At 34.4% G+C, this 15671-nt stretch overlaps 1 protein-coding gene and 1 pseudogene across 1 annotated transcript; both read left to right on the forward strand.

The window, feature by feature from the left end:
- Positions 1 to 245: 245 nt before the first annotated feature.
- LOC149531072 (fatty acid elongase 3-like) lies at positions 246 to 1867 on the forward strand (annotated as a pseudogene).
- A 12025-nt stretch (positions 1868 to 13892) lies between these two features.
- LOC149531073 (fatty acid elongase 3-like) lies at positions 13893 to 15212 on the forward strand. The gene has a single exon (XM_089810639.1). The coding sequence runs from the start codon at positions 13954 to 13956 to the stop codon at positions 14806 to 14808; it is 855 nt and encodes a 284-aa protein (XP_089666765.1). The 5' UTR covers positions 13893 to 13953; the 3' UTR covers positions 14809 to 15212.
- Positions 15213 to 15671: the final 459 nt, after the last annotated feature.

The following is a 15671-nucleotide window of genomic DNA, read 5'->3' on the forward strand; positions in this document are numbered from 1 at the left end:
GAGTGTTAAGTAACACTCCTAAGTCTGATTTAGAAAAAATGTGTGATAATATTAAAGACAATGCGGACTTAACTAGTTTGAAAAACATTAATTTTACTCAATTAAGTAGAGAAGAACAAAATATGATTGAAGAATTAGTGTATGCCATGATGGAAAAATTCAAGAATACCCATCTTGAATTTGATAATACAATGCCCAAGGATTTATATTCAATTGCTCAGAATAAATGGCATTATTGCCTAAATATGGAGAAGGAAATAAGAAATTCTACATCGGCACAAGTGATGCTAGAATTTTCAAAAGGACAAATAACTAAGGCTAATAACATCTTGGGATCCTCCCTTGTTTTTCTTCCTTTATCCATTCTCATCTACCTCTTTCTTCTTCTCTTCCTCAATTTGATCATGAAATTCAGGATCAAACCCCTACCTTTGTGCCCAATCTCCACAATCTGTAAATCACTCATGTTGGTCATGTCTCTGATTGTTTTAGTTGGGTGTGTGGAAGCAACAATGGTGGAGATAAAGGAGATGAGATGGAAAAGGAGAAATAACATTGTAGCAAAGCTAATTTTATGTTTTCCTCTTGGAACTCATTTTGTGCAAAGAGTTTTCTTCTAGTCTTACATTTCCTACCTCACCAAATACTATGAACTGTTGGAAACATTCATTGTGATTTTGGGGAAAAACTCTGTGAAGTTTCCTTAGATATTGAGCAGCACGGTGCCCATATTTGTAGGTTTCTTCTGGTTGGAATTCTCCCAGTCTCTTCAGATTTTGTGCATCATGAGTAACATAGTGACGAACGTGATCTTGTGTTCTATTTTCTTCATTGGGGGTAGCAATAGTAGTAGTAGTAGCAGTAGTAGGGGATTGAATTGTTCTCCCCACTATACAAGGATTGCAGGATAATACAGAATGATTGAGGTTGGTGTGGGATCTTCAACAAGTGTGTGGATTGTGTGGATGCATTTGAGAAAAGAGGGATGTAATGTGATGAGGAGATAACAAGAACAAATCCTATAATAGGCTCAATATTGGATGGAAAGAAGAAATTAAAAAAACTACAGGGAAACACCAAATATGAACAACACCTTACAGGTTACATGTGTTCATTCATGGCAAGCACATAGGGATGCTGCCTTACCAAACACATGTTTCTTCAAACTGTAGCCCATTCATGCAAATGGCCATGAAGTAAGTAATGTACATTCCTCCTACCCACTCTCCACCACACTCAGGCCACTTCACATGGTGATTATGCGAGCAAGAGGCATTACTGCCCAATTTAATTTCTAGAGATTCTAGTGTGAGTCTGGCTTCCTGCAACGATAACTTCTACAAAAAGAAAACAATGCTACTACTACTATTTTATTTAGAAAACAACAGATATGATATGCATCCCTAATCAATTTGTAGTGTGAATAAAATAAAACCAAAAACCAAGTAGCAAGAAAGCACTACAATTTTATTTATTTCATCTGTTCATCTCAGTCCTTCTTCACACAGAAAAGAAAAATCTCAAATCATACTCTCCCAAAAGATTTTAGAGAGAATTTATAAACAAAGCCAAACAGTTAAGAACTGGTTTTGGCAACCACCAGACCCGTAAAGGTTTTGTTTAACCTTTACTAAAGTTATAACAAAATATTAAATTAAGCCCTAAAATTAAACACCACCCCGAATGCAATGCAAACCCTAAAATTTAATAATAACAAAAAACATCTAAACACCATCACAATTGCAAACCAAAAATTTATTCCTGTGCCTAGCACTTGCTCCTGCAGCATAATGGAATGGTGGGTTGCCTCTTCAATTCCCTCTGTAGTGCCATCATGTTTCTTCTTTTTATCAAACTTCAGAATTAGGGCCCAAAAAACCAACAAAGATCCACCAAAGAAGAGTAATTAACAACCATGGAATCCTAAGAATTATCTTTGAATTTGACAAAAGTAAAGGAGTTGCCTTTGAGATTTTTTTGTTGTAGATTTGAGAAGATGAATACAGGAAAAAAGAGTTTGAATTGTGAGAAGAACACATAGTGATTTATCAAATTGATTCCTTATAATGTGACCCATTTGAAGGAGGGTTGAATTTTTTTAATGTGACCCATTTTTCGTTACAATTGTTCAGAAATCAAATGATAGTGATCTCCTAATACATATGGTAGTTGTTCAATGCTTTGCAGTATCACTGGAATTTGGTAGTCATATTGTCAGTTTTCCATTTTTTAAATTGTATATGAAAGATTGAAGATTTATTAAATTTCATGAATTAATTTTGTTAATTGTTAAATCATTTATGAAAGATTGAAAATTTATTAAATTTCATGAATTACTTTTGTTAATTGTTAATTAAATTAAAAATATGATACTTATAATTTATTAGTTAACTTTAAAAATTATATGAATTATTTTTTGATTCGATTGTATATATCTTTTAGCATTGACTTTTGGCTCACACTCCATGATCCATTATCAGGATGAGAGAATGTAAGAATACAAATTATTATCCATGATTATTTGTATGAGAGAATGTAAGATTACAAATTATCATCATTCTCTCATACAAATTAACATGGATAATAATTTCTATTCTTACATTCTCTCATACTGACAATGGATCATGGATAAAAAAAACATACACAATCAAATTTAGAAATAATTCATACATTTCAATGGATTGTGGAAATCTGGTAATATTGGCTTTAAAATTGTTATAGTGTAATCTTATTTTTAATAATTAATCTAATCTTATTTGTATTAATTAATGTATAATATTAATAAAGTTTAACTTTTTAGAATAATTTATCAAACAATTTCTAAAATATAAAACATTTGATAATCAAGTTTTTTATCAGATTTTTTATGAAAGCATTAAATAAATGACCAAACCATCATAAAAATATTATATGATAGGTAGGGATGACCCTCAAATTCTAAGCGATGTGGTTTTCCCATTGAAATTTCTTTTCATATGTAATAGGGTAATAGGAGATCACTTTTACTAAGGCTGAATCTTATTCAAATCAAGTTGAGTATTCTACAAACATGATATAAATAGTAGGTGTAGTTGCTATAGTTAATTTCTTTCACCATAAGCTCTTGAATCGTATGCCCCATTTCAACAATATATTTGTTATCTTTGTATGCATCTAAATTATTTATAACTATTCTTTTGGCTCTTGAGTAGTAAAATCACTGACCCAAGGAACCGACCCAAAAGGTCAAACACATATCCCACCATTTAAACTTGGATCACAACCCAATTACAACATAGATGCCAGTTTATCTTCAAAGATGCCAAAAGCCAAGTAGAGAAACCAAATTATCATCGCAAGCACCAAATATCACATACACCAAAGGAACTGGTGAAGTATAAAGAAAATGTAGACACAATCTAGTGAGGTTGCAAATGTCAAACCTCAAGTGCAAATGCCAAACTTCCTAGATACTAAAATACAAATGCCAATTTGCTAAAAATTATGTAAAGTCTCAAACCTAAAGGGTCACAAACACCAAATAACAAGTGGAGACACCATTTTTAAATTTTGAATGAAAATGCATTAAAACAAGATCTAAACTAAAATGAAGTCAATGCACAATTAAAATGCAACTAGCTCCACACTGGGGAGTACCATATACACATATTGAGGCAATACTCACTCGATTACATAAGAACATAAATGCAAAGAGTAAAAATATGAGGCCAGATTAATATCGATACCTCTAACATCAAATATATATATGTATACCATCAATAACTCTATAATAAAAAGAGTGACCCTACAAGCTCTAATCCTCATAGTTGGAGGAAGTGTGTCTATGTTCACCAATCCCATTTAGTGGTATAGTTAGCAATGCCTCCCAACCATATATAACCCATAGACCCAACCCATCGTGATCATGGAGATAGTAACCAACCCACAAACACAAGGCATATACACAAGCAAGAAGTGGCTAACACACACATACCAAAAAAGTACACGGTTCAATAGTACAATATACTAGAGAAAAATGCAATCATACATGGAGAACACTCAACATGAGACCCACTATCCAAATGTAATCAAGGACACTAAATCTCATACTACACCAAGGGTACTAATAAGTAGTAATAAAAGTTTAGTGTAAAGACATCAGAATGGATTGTCATCACATAGCTCTCAAAGCTCATGCAACATCAAACTACGCTTCTCACATCAAGGATGCTCAACAAATCCATATCAACATTTGTAGATGACAAGGCTATAATGTACCATATCAAAAAATTCAAACAAAGGACAGGTATTATGCCATATCAATATCCTTAATAATGGCAAGGTGAGGCTTACCATATCTACGTCCTCAAACGATGAAAAGACAATCAATCACATAAATCTCTTTTTAACATTTTAAGATCACATTCATTTATTTAGTTATCACTTATTAAGGACTCTGCCAAGGGATACCCTGAGTCCCCTTTGTGTCCCAACCTACCTTGGAGAGCTGCTCCACTCCACTACTTAGAAACTAAAAAGGTTCATCTTATTACAACAACAAGGCACCAAGAGAAATCATAAATAAGAATAAATCAATATCACAAGGCCATAAAAGACTCTCAAAGTCAAAAAACACAAACATGGTAAACTTGTTTGGTCTCCAAACATGAAGAGTTGAAGTCACTTCAACCTTGACATAGGATCATAACTCAACTACATCGTTGGATCCAATCTCATACACCATACATTTGCATATGGGTATGTGCAATATCATGAGGGGCCAAACTATGAGCTAAGTGGTAGTGTAAAATCAACAAGTTGGGGTTATGTCAACTTGACATGCAACTTTGAACTAGTTATGAACTTTATATTAAAAATTTGTAATAATAGAATCTGTAGGAAATTGAATGTGGCTTTTAAACTACTAGACCTTATCTAGAAAAAAAATGATTGGTCAAATATTTGGATTTTAGTGTCATATTACAATTTTTTTAGGATATTACAAGATTCTAGATATAAGAAGTGGACTCATGTCTGGATGTGACACACATTATTGGGTATTTTTATTTCAATAAAATAATTAATTATGATTTTTTTGCTACAATATTTTTAGAAAAAAAATGCTTATATTTGATCACCTTAACTAACTCAAAACATTACCAAATTGATTTATTTTTGGTTTTCGTAGGGGAAGCATATAATGTGATGCATCTTTTGGATTTCAAAAATATTTTTAGCATTTGAAATTAATAATTATTTTTCAATAAGTATGTAAGTCAACACTTTATAGGTATCTCCATTTAAAATAAGTAACAATTGCCTATTGAAGTCATATTCTAACAGCTATTATATCGATGGAAAGTTGAGAATATCCAAAAGAAACCCTTTTCATTTTAGTGAGCTCAGTTGAATTAAAAGACAATAGATACTTGCTTGAACTGTAGAACTCAGTTAAACTAGGAAAAACACATTTTTTGAGTTGAGAATGTATGCTTGGTAAATATTGAGCCTATTCGGGTCCTCATTTAATTGTGTACCCAATTTGTTGTGCAATAATTCAAAGTTTTAACTTTTCAATCTTATTCCCTAACTTTTCCCTCTTGTTTTAAATACCTTTTTAATTACAAGATATTAATTACCTTTTTAGGTTTTATATTAAATAGAACATATTGATAATTTTAGATAGTATAATATTTTATAATAATTAATAATATTTTATAATATCATAATGCATGTATTAACATAAAATATTATATTATATAATGTTCTAATTAATATAATTTTTCCAATATCATCAATACCGAAGAATAGGGTTGGGTAAGGTTCCTACTATGGAGTGTAATAGAAGAGAAACATCAATTGATAGAAGTTTGTCAATTTGATAAGCTACAAGGAGTGAAGTTAAGGAGGAATAATAATAATAAAATTGTGAGGAAGTCGTTGGGGCTTAGTGTTGATCCTACAAGTCTCATTGGCATGAAAATTGTGAATTACAAGAAATTTTATCATTGATGGACAAATGGATTGACAACCAGTCACAGGGAGGAAACTTCCCAATGTGTTATGCTTACCAGTAGAAGAGTAAATCAGTATGCACTCATGTGCACCACGCCAACATGAGAAGAAAAGCATGCAAGATAGTTGATCCTAGTCATCAACAAAGTGAACCACCATGGATATGACAGGAGAGAAATGAGAATAGTAGATGTGATAAAAGAAAAGAGAGAATGACAGAAGTAGGCAAGGACAAAGGATACTATTGGATTATAGATGGACTACCAAGGATACCAATATAGATCCTATATGTAGGGGTCATGGATTTCCTATGAACATGCTAGGCATGGAATTCAAAATTTGAATTTGAAAATGAGCAGGATAATTTAGTTAAGGCTAATTGTGCCCTAACATCATAGAATGAATCTAATTGATTAGGAAAAAGAAGGTTGTTGATGTTTTTGAAGAAGTTGGTTGTTGAAGTTCAGAAGAGCACAGCTAGGGAAGGGAGAAGAGTGTTCAGAAGAACACATAAAAGAATATAAAAGGTGCATACTAGTGAGAAAATTAGTTGCAAATGAAGAAGATACAATGATATGATATTGTAAACAATCAAAGGGAAGGTTGAGATGAAAGAAATCATCAAGTGGACAAGGAGATCAGTGCATGTTCGATGATATTCATCAAGATCTACAAGGAAAGTTAGTGTCACATCTCAAGTCTAATACATTAGAATTCTTTCTTCCCATTGCATCTATTTGTAGCTCTTAACAAGGAAAGCTTCATTAGTAATCTATGTGTAAAATCCTCTAACATGGTGTTTGTCAGAAGAGGCTTGTAAAATTATCTACAAAGGTAGCTTTAACAAGCTTGTGTTTCCTGATAGGTTAGAAACATTCCTAACAACATGTGTTTTTAGAGGAAATAGTTGTAGACCCTAACAAGGAAACCATTTACATGCATTAAAATGGACAGTGAGTATATTATCCCCACAATGGATTTCATCCTCTAATTGAGGGTTTCCATGCATAGATTCTCTATGTCAACTTGATGAATTCTTTTGTGTGTGAACTTACTTGCTTTTACGTTACTACATTTATCTTGGTTTTAGATGTTGCACATTTTGTGTTGAGTTTATTTAGAGTGGTTCAAGGAGTAGCTAATTTTGGTGTTGGTAATAATTCAACCTCCACTCTTAGTACCGATTGGGACCAACAATTGGTATCAAACTACAGATCCCTATTGTAACAAGTCTAACAACTTAAAGGAAGATTCAATGATATTACTTAGAAGATAGCTAATAAGAAGCACTAGACACTATTGAAGACCCAAAGGAAAAACTTGGAAACTCCTTGACAGAAAGAGAGAAGATGATGAAAAATTTTAGTGGGAGTCGAGAGATTATTGAAAAACTAGAAGAGCATAGTAGTTTGGAGGAGTTAGAAGAAACCATCTCTGGCTTAATGAAAAAAAAATGACCAATTGAAAGAAATTTTTTATCATATGATCAAGGAAAAGGAAGAACTATGCTGAGAGATTATGAGAGCTCGAGATGAATGAGATGTTACCATCATAGAAAGAGATGAAGTTAAAGTAGTAGTTAGGAGAAAGGATGAGTAGAAGACTGAGTAGAGCATTCATCCTAATATGGAACAACTTAAGGAACTGATAAAGAAAGTTCTCAAGCTCACATAGGAGCTAAGAAAAATAAATGAGTGCAATGAAAAAATGAGAATATTAAATGAAAGATCAAAAAAGATAGATGAGAAACTAAAAGCTCAAAGAAGAAACAAGAGCACAACCAGCCTTGACTACCAAGGTGACAAAAAGACTAAGGAAGGAGGAGCTCTAGAGAAAAGAACCTGAACAATAGAAGATCAAGAAGCACATCTCCAAAATATAAGGGTAGTGCTAAACCTACTTGACATTATTGTGGTAAGAAAGAGAACAAGTCTATTATGTGTTGGTTTAAATGGATTACACCTATTCAATAATGTAACTTTGAAGGGAACTATAATAACTACCATATTTATGAGCATAATACACAACAATATATATCTCATTTGAAAGAGAAAATAATAGATGGGTGTTGCTACTATTGTAACAAGGATGGACATAGAGATGAGGACTGTAGAACGAGAGTTAGATACAACCATATGTCTCACAAGGAAATAAGTCCCACTAGAAGGGATAGCTTTCCCATACTAGTTTACATAACATATAGAAATGATAGTCATTCTACAACTTAGTGTAGGTTTTGGATGAACCCAAGGATCAACATCAGACCATGAAAAGGTACCGAAATGACCTATTATATATGCTAGAAGATTGGTCATCTTGCAAGAGACTACAGTAGTAGAAGACCAAGAAAAAAAAATTTGGTCATGAAAGAGAACAAGACCTTGGAACAACTGGAATAGGACCATGTCACCAATTGGATGAAGAAGAGTGAAGTGGTTGAAGTAGTGAAACTAGATGAGGTTACAAGCTCATCGATTAGTGGTGAGACCTCAAAAAATGACTAAGCTCATGAAGCCTAAAGGAGTTGTATGATAAAATGATTAATCATAAGTCGGTGCCCTAGTCCAAACTAGTAAAGACTACATGTGAGAAGAGAATATGTTGATGCTAAAAAGAAGAACAACTTTTTGATGGAAAATCCAAGGGCAAAAAAGTAATTGTTACAGATAGATCAAGATCATTAATGACATATGTCCTATGGTAGGTAAAACTTGTTTTCTAACTGTAACCCTAATATTATAATTACACGACATAAATATGTGAAATGCAAATCATTTGACACATTCCATTATTGAAATTACAGGTGCTTTCATACTGCAAAAACATAAGAGATCAAAGGCAAATTTTCAAGAGTACTTTTTGTGAGAAGAATCTTGAACAATGGTTAATACATAAGTTAAGCAAGAACAATGGTAGAGGAAATCAACAAGATTAATCTAATAGATAGCCGACAAAGTGATCAGCCAGAGTATGAGATCGTCTCAGCAAAAGGGAAATATGTGTAAGATGAAATGGGATTATCATCACCTCATAATGATGTTTTACTTATTAAGGATGTAAGTTTGTACTTAGAGGTTGAGATTCAAGACATAGGTGAAAAAAAGATGTGAGATTTGTGTAGCATATTATTCTCTAAAGGAGCATTGAAGGAAAAACACAAAAATTTAGAGAGTTCCATGTTGAGAAGTGGGGCGGACATACCCAATTTCTTCCACAAAGAATGGAAAGGTTTGTTTTGAGTAGAATTCATGAGCAGTATATATGGTTGAACTAATCATATAGTGTTACTAAGGCTCTAATAGAGAGGGTAACTAGTTTTAATGCATGTGGCATTGACCTATCAATGAATGTCATATTGACAAGGAAAACGACTTCAATTACAGGAGGGAAGCCAACCTAGGATGGAATAGGTTGTACAATGAACATGATCCAAGAAGTAAAGACAAGGCTTGTGGCTATGGTGTTGTGGTACAAGATGTGCCACACAAGTAGGGAAAATCATATCCCTAGCAACACAACATATGAAGAAGTTCAAGCCATTCACACTAAGTCTCAAATTGATCTATGTGGATATTTTTACAAGTCGATAATGGAAAACTTAGGAAATATTATGAATGACCACAAGGATCAAACCTAAGGTTTGGATCAATACTAGTGTGCATATTTTTCTACCTTAGAGGAAAATTCCCTAGATCCCCACTCAACAAATGGTGTGAAGATCAACTGGTCATAACACAAATATGTGAACATATAGGAAGTTGGAAGGAAAAGGAAATGCCTTGCTACGTGAATACTTCAAAGGTTTCCATAAGGAAATGAATCAGAGAGAAAGGATACCTGCTAGTCTAGTGGAGAGTTTCAAAGGTCAAACTTGTCTAATAGAAAGCACAAACAAGTGCATTGTGTGTATAGTTCAACCAAGAAATCACTAGTTGACATCCTTCAGTTATGAGGTGAAGGAGGAAGAGACAAGGTCTTTCTTAGAAAAACTGGTTGCTTTATAAGAAAGATAAATCCTACCAAAGTTTGGCACTTGTACAAAGATAAAGTAACAAACATCTCACTAAGAAAAAGAAATCCCAGTAGCTAACTCCACAAATGGTATCCAAATGTCAAGCTTCAAGACCTTCCAAAATGGAATCATTCAAGATAATGAATACTGAAGAAATGGAAGAAAAGGTGGCTATGAGTTTTCCTTGCATGACTCAATTTCAGGAGGAAGAAGAGTCACCACCAAATCAACCATAGATTGAAGTGGCCGAGTCAGAAGATGATGCAATTGGAATAGTTGTGATTATAGAAGAAATCAAGGAGGATATATAAGAAACATCAAGGGCATCGAAGAAAGGTAACAATAAATATAAACCATTCTCCATTGAGGAAATTGTAAATATAATTGTTAAAAGGTATGATTACTCAATTTTGGAGAATAGATTTTCAATATTTTTAAAAAACAATAAGAAAAAATCCATTAAGGTTGTATTGGAAAGCATGAGACAAATTGAGAGGAAACCATATGATATTAGATTTTTTTTTTGGGTCGGTAATAGTCGCTTTCGACTAGAGCTTTGAACCAGTAAGGCCACAAATCTAGGGGACCTCATCCCCTTGAAAACCAACAACCTCAAACCTATGAGCACGAAAGCCTAGCAGGGACACGAAGCCCGAGGAGCATAGAAGACCACAACCGACATGGGACTAGCACAATGTCCACAAGCACTCCAAGCCCAGCAAGGGTTTGACAATTGGATCAACATGAACATTATTAACTTCCTCTACTCCTACATGGCACAATGCGCTCCAAGGTCAACAATCCTTCTGACTCCTGTCCCAATCATATGTCGAGTGCAAATTGTGAGATTCAAACCAAGAATTATGTTGAACAATGATTCCTTCCGACTCCCACATCCAACATAAACTGTCTCACTTGATTACACTACCATGGTTCAAACATTGAACCTCCCTATTACAAGGGCTTGCATCAACTGCTATGTTATGAGCTCATGCTCAATATGATATTAGATTATTGATACCCAAGGAATTGAGGAAAATATTAAATAAATAATGGAGCACAAGTATAAAATACTAGGGGAAAATGGTATAAGAATCCTTAATCAAAATGAGACCCAAATTGTCTAAGTTTCAAAAGACATTGTGTATGGAAGTATACAGAGGAAAGTTCAATGACACAATGGATGTTATAGACATTATAATTGGTCAAATCAACGAAGCCAAGACAAGATCAACCAACATTGGAAAGAGATGACTAAAGAAGTGGATACTTATTTGAAGGGAAAATAGACCCGAGGATGCACCATGGAACCATCTGGTTCCAAGAAAGAATAGGAAGTCATACAAAAACAAGAGAAGAAAGAGTAGAGTGCACGGATAGAGATAGACAGAGGAGCTGGGGAAAGAAGATATGAAACTCCAAGTCCTCAAAAAGAGGAAGATATGCAATAGGAAGAAAAGAAGGAGGAAACAAATGTGATTCAAGGAGAGTCATTTTTTCCCTAGATAGAGGAGAAGGCACTTGCAACTGAAACTGGCAATGTTGAACAACTGGTAGATGCCCCACTGGCTACACATATTGATGCTCAAACTACTGATGAAAGAGTCAAGTCACCTATAGGTATGACTCAACAACAAATTGATGAGACCATCAAGGAAGCCACCATGATTGTTTATCCATCAGCAGAAAAGGAAAAAGGCAAAAACAAGGAACCACCTAAACTTGCCTAGATTCCATATGAAGAGCCCCCAAAGGAAAAGTCTCCAAACTTAGAGCAAGAAGAAAAAGAACAGAAAGAAGAAGCAGGAGGTATGGTATTCTGACTAGCATCCTTGAGATCAAGAGTTTCTAAGACTAGGACACATGGGAAAACATGCCAAAATAGAGCACCAAGTATGTCTAGAATGATAGGTGATGAATACTTTAGGAAGAAGAGAAGGTAAATAAATAAATGTTGACATCTTTGTCACCCCCATCATCATCTTTAAGCTCAAAAGATGAGGGAGAATTCTTTGAGAAGGGTGTATGCACAATAGAAGAAAAGAAGAAACTAGATGTCATCCTTGTCGAGAAGAAGTCAATAATGGGAGACATGGATCTAGAATAAATGAATAAGTACATACAACAATTGAAAAGGCAAGGGGAACTTAAGAAGTAAAAGTGAGAAATAACACTAGTAATCACCAAAAATATAATTGTTCAATTATCTTCAAATGCCACATATGATCCTAATATGAATCTCATCAACCAACTTAATTCTTAGGTTGATAACATGAAGGATAATAAATGAAGTGTTGAAGAATTAGTGGACAATTAGTTGGAACCCAAAAGGATAAATAAATTGAAAAATATGTTAGAACAAAAGTGATGCAAGAGCATCTTGGGTCTTTAAGTAATATTGCATCAACCAATTTTTTTTTTTTTTTCTATACCAGTCTATTGTTTGCACAATAGTAATTTATGCTTTTTGTTTCTTGTTATGCATAATCGATATCATGTCAAGGACCTATCCTAGATCCTTGTCCTAAGTACATGTATTTTGATGTTCCATATTATTTGAGTTTAGTTGTTCTTTGGGGTCTATGTTTCCATTAGTTTCTATCCAACAAGGTATATTGTTTCTATTGGCATAGTTTCCTATGCTAACATAACATCTTGCGTAGTTGGGAGCCAATTCCTAACTTGTGTCTAGACCTATTCCTAAGAGTGCACGATCTTATGTTGTCCTTTGCTTGGGTTTTGGTTTACTCTTCCAAGAATGGACCTTTAATATAATTAAATGCCTGGCTAGCCGACTTGTGTTTTAGCTGGCTACAAATGAAGATTAGTTAGATGTAGGAAAGGCATATCTTAGTGAAAAGAAGATAGAAGAAGCAAGCTTGGACTCTAATTTTGAAATTGTCCTTTTATATGGCCACAACCCAAAAGGCCTCACAATCAGGCATGCTATTTTTTTTTATGTGAAGTAAAATAATTGCACCTATGTATTTGCTACATATGGCCTTATATTTCCTATTGATTTTTAAGAAATAGCTTCCATGTGCAACTCTTAGCAAGGGTGTTAATAGGTTTAAATTGGTTTGATACCACCTTATTCCTCCTACCTTTCATCCCTTGCATGAGGTGGTATCAGAGAAATGTTTTCCTTCCTTGTGAGTTTGGGATCATGGAGAACCTTATTAGATTGGTTGTAGGGTGGAAGATCTAAAATCTTGCCTATAACTTGTAGAAGGTTATGATCTTTCAAGAACTATTGTTAAGATGGTTTGTGGTAGAGGGAATGTAGATAATGCCATAATGGACATGCTGAGGAAAATTGTAGTTAGACTTGAAATTGTTGAGACAACCCAAAGAAGAGGTGTACATCTTGACGATGTTAGTGATTATGAATATGCAACACCTAATCCACTAACAGTTAGACTTGAAGTTTTCTAAAACTGAAATTCAAGGAAATTGTATTGCATTAAAAAAAATAAAAGATTTCGATGGAACTATTAAATTGTCTTTAAATATCTTTTGTAAATAAAATATACTTAACAAAGCGTGGACCGCCAAATAAAATATACTTAACAGAAGCTTGGACCGTCAAAATTAGAATAAACCATCAAATTTAGGACACATAGAACTCACAATTCACAACCAGAAACCGTGCACAACAAAATATCATGTGAAAATAAAGAGTTTCTTTGCTTATTCTTTGAACGCAGCAGAAAGCGCAAGTATGAATGCTGTTGGCATCAACCAGTCAACACGGAAAGTCTCAACTCAAAGCAAAATGTGTGGTCAATTTCACATTTCAAACGAGACGCTACGCATGGCTTTTGCATTTGGTACCCTTTAAAACGTCTCACACCTCTGATATTTTCATACCCAATTGACACTCATACACTTAAAGAAAGACAATTGAAATTGTGGGATCTTCATCTGTGCTCTGTTATGCCAAGAAAATGTCAGAACTTGGATCCTCGTCGGGTCCTTCTCCATTGGAACAAATTGAGGGCAATCTGAGGTACTGGTTTGCTCAGCACCCAACAATTTCCCACTTCAGATGGGACCATAACATCTTGGGATCCTCCCTTGTTTTTCTTCCCTTCTCCATTCTCCTCTACCTCTTTCTTCTTCTCTTCCTCAACCTGGCCATGAAATTCAGGATCAAACCCCTGCCTTTGCGCCCAATCTCTGCAATCTATAATTCACTCATGCTGGTCATGTCCGTGATCGTTTTAGTTGGGTGTGTGGAAGCAACAATGGTGGAGATAAAGGAGATGAGATGGCTGAGGAGAAAGAACATTGCAGCAGAGCTAATTTTATGTTTTCCTCTTGGAACTCGTTCTGCGGGAAGAGTTTTCTTCTGGTCTTATGTTTCCTACCTCACCAAATACTATGAATTGCTGGACACATTCATCATGATTTTGGGGAAAAAGTCTGTGAGATTCCCTCAGATATTGAGCAGCACGGTGCCCATATTTGTGGGTTTCTTCTGGTTGGAATTCTCCCAGTCTCTTCAGATTTTGCGCATCGTGAGTAACACGGTTATGAATGTGATCTTGTGCTCTGTTTTCTTCATTGGGGGTAGCAGGAGCAGGGGATTGGATTGTTCTCCCCGTTGTACGAGGATTGCAGGATATTGCAGAATGATTGAGGTGGGCGTGGGATCTTCAGCGAGTGGGTGGGTTGTGTGGATGCATTTGAGAAAACAGGGATGTAATGGAATGGTGGGCTGCCTCTTCAATTCCCTCTGCAGTGCCATCATGTTTCTTCTTTTTATCAGACTTCAGAAACAGGGCCCAAAAAACCAGTAAAGATCCGCCAAAGAACAGTAATTAACAGCCATGGAATCCTAAGAATTGTCTTTGAATTTGACAAAACCAAAGGAGCCGCCTTTGTGATTTTTTTCGTCCTGGATTCGAGAGGATGAATACTGGAATAAAGACATTGAAATGTGAGAAGAACACGCAACGATTAATCAGATTTTTTATTTTTTTTCAGAAAGTTCGTCTAAGATTTCTTGTAAAGATATACCAATCTTATCCGATCTGAAGGAGGGTTGAAATTTTGAAGAGCGTCTCTATTGAATGACACAATTTTCATTACACTTGGTCAGAGACGTTGCCGAATATAGATGGTAGCTTTCTCTGGTCTGCGGCATGGTTTTCCCATTTGTTTGAGCTTTCAGTTCAAAATGGGGATGAAAATGGAGATAAATTAGGGCTTTAGATAAAATGGAGCTTCAAAAAATAAAATATCGGAACACTCAAATTTGGTTTTTCAGAATTGATATGTTTTATCCAATATTTAAAAAGCCGTCATAATTGGAGTAGCTAATTCTAGAATGTTTTTTTTACTGACTTTTCTATATATTTAAATAGTAGATATTTATTATTTTTATTACAAATATAACAATTATTTAATTAAAATTTGTTATTAATAAGTCATTTTTGTTCAAATCAAGTTAAATATTCTAGGAAAATGATAGGAAGAGTATTAGGGGTCATTATAGCTAACTTGGTATACCGTAAGCACCTAAATAGTACATTGGATTTCAACATATCTTTTGGTTATATAAAGAAAAGTTGTCTCATTCTCAACCTACAAGGCACCCATTGCATGCATCTCATCTTGAATACTTTTTCATTATAAAAATATGAATCAAATCATGAATATG

Source organism: Cupressus sempervirens, chromosome 11 (assembly GCF_028749045.1).
Source record: "Cupressus sempervirens isolate cs-2001-9-10 chromosome 11, ASM2874904v1, whole genome shotgun sequence".
NCBI lineage: Eukaryota > Viridiplantae > Streptophyta > Pinopsida > Cupressales > Cupressaceae > Cupressus > Cupressus sempervirens.

Bases quoted from the DNA above. Each gene is read 5' to 3' on its own strand.
- LOC149531073 (XM_089810639.1), top strand. From the start codon at position 13,954: ATGTCAGAACTTGGATCCTCGTCGGGTCCTTCTCCATTGGAACAAATT.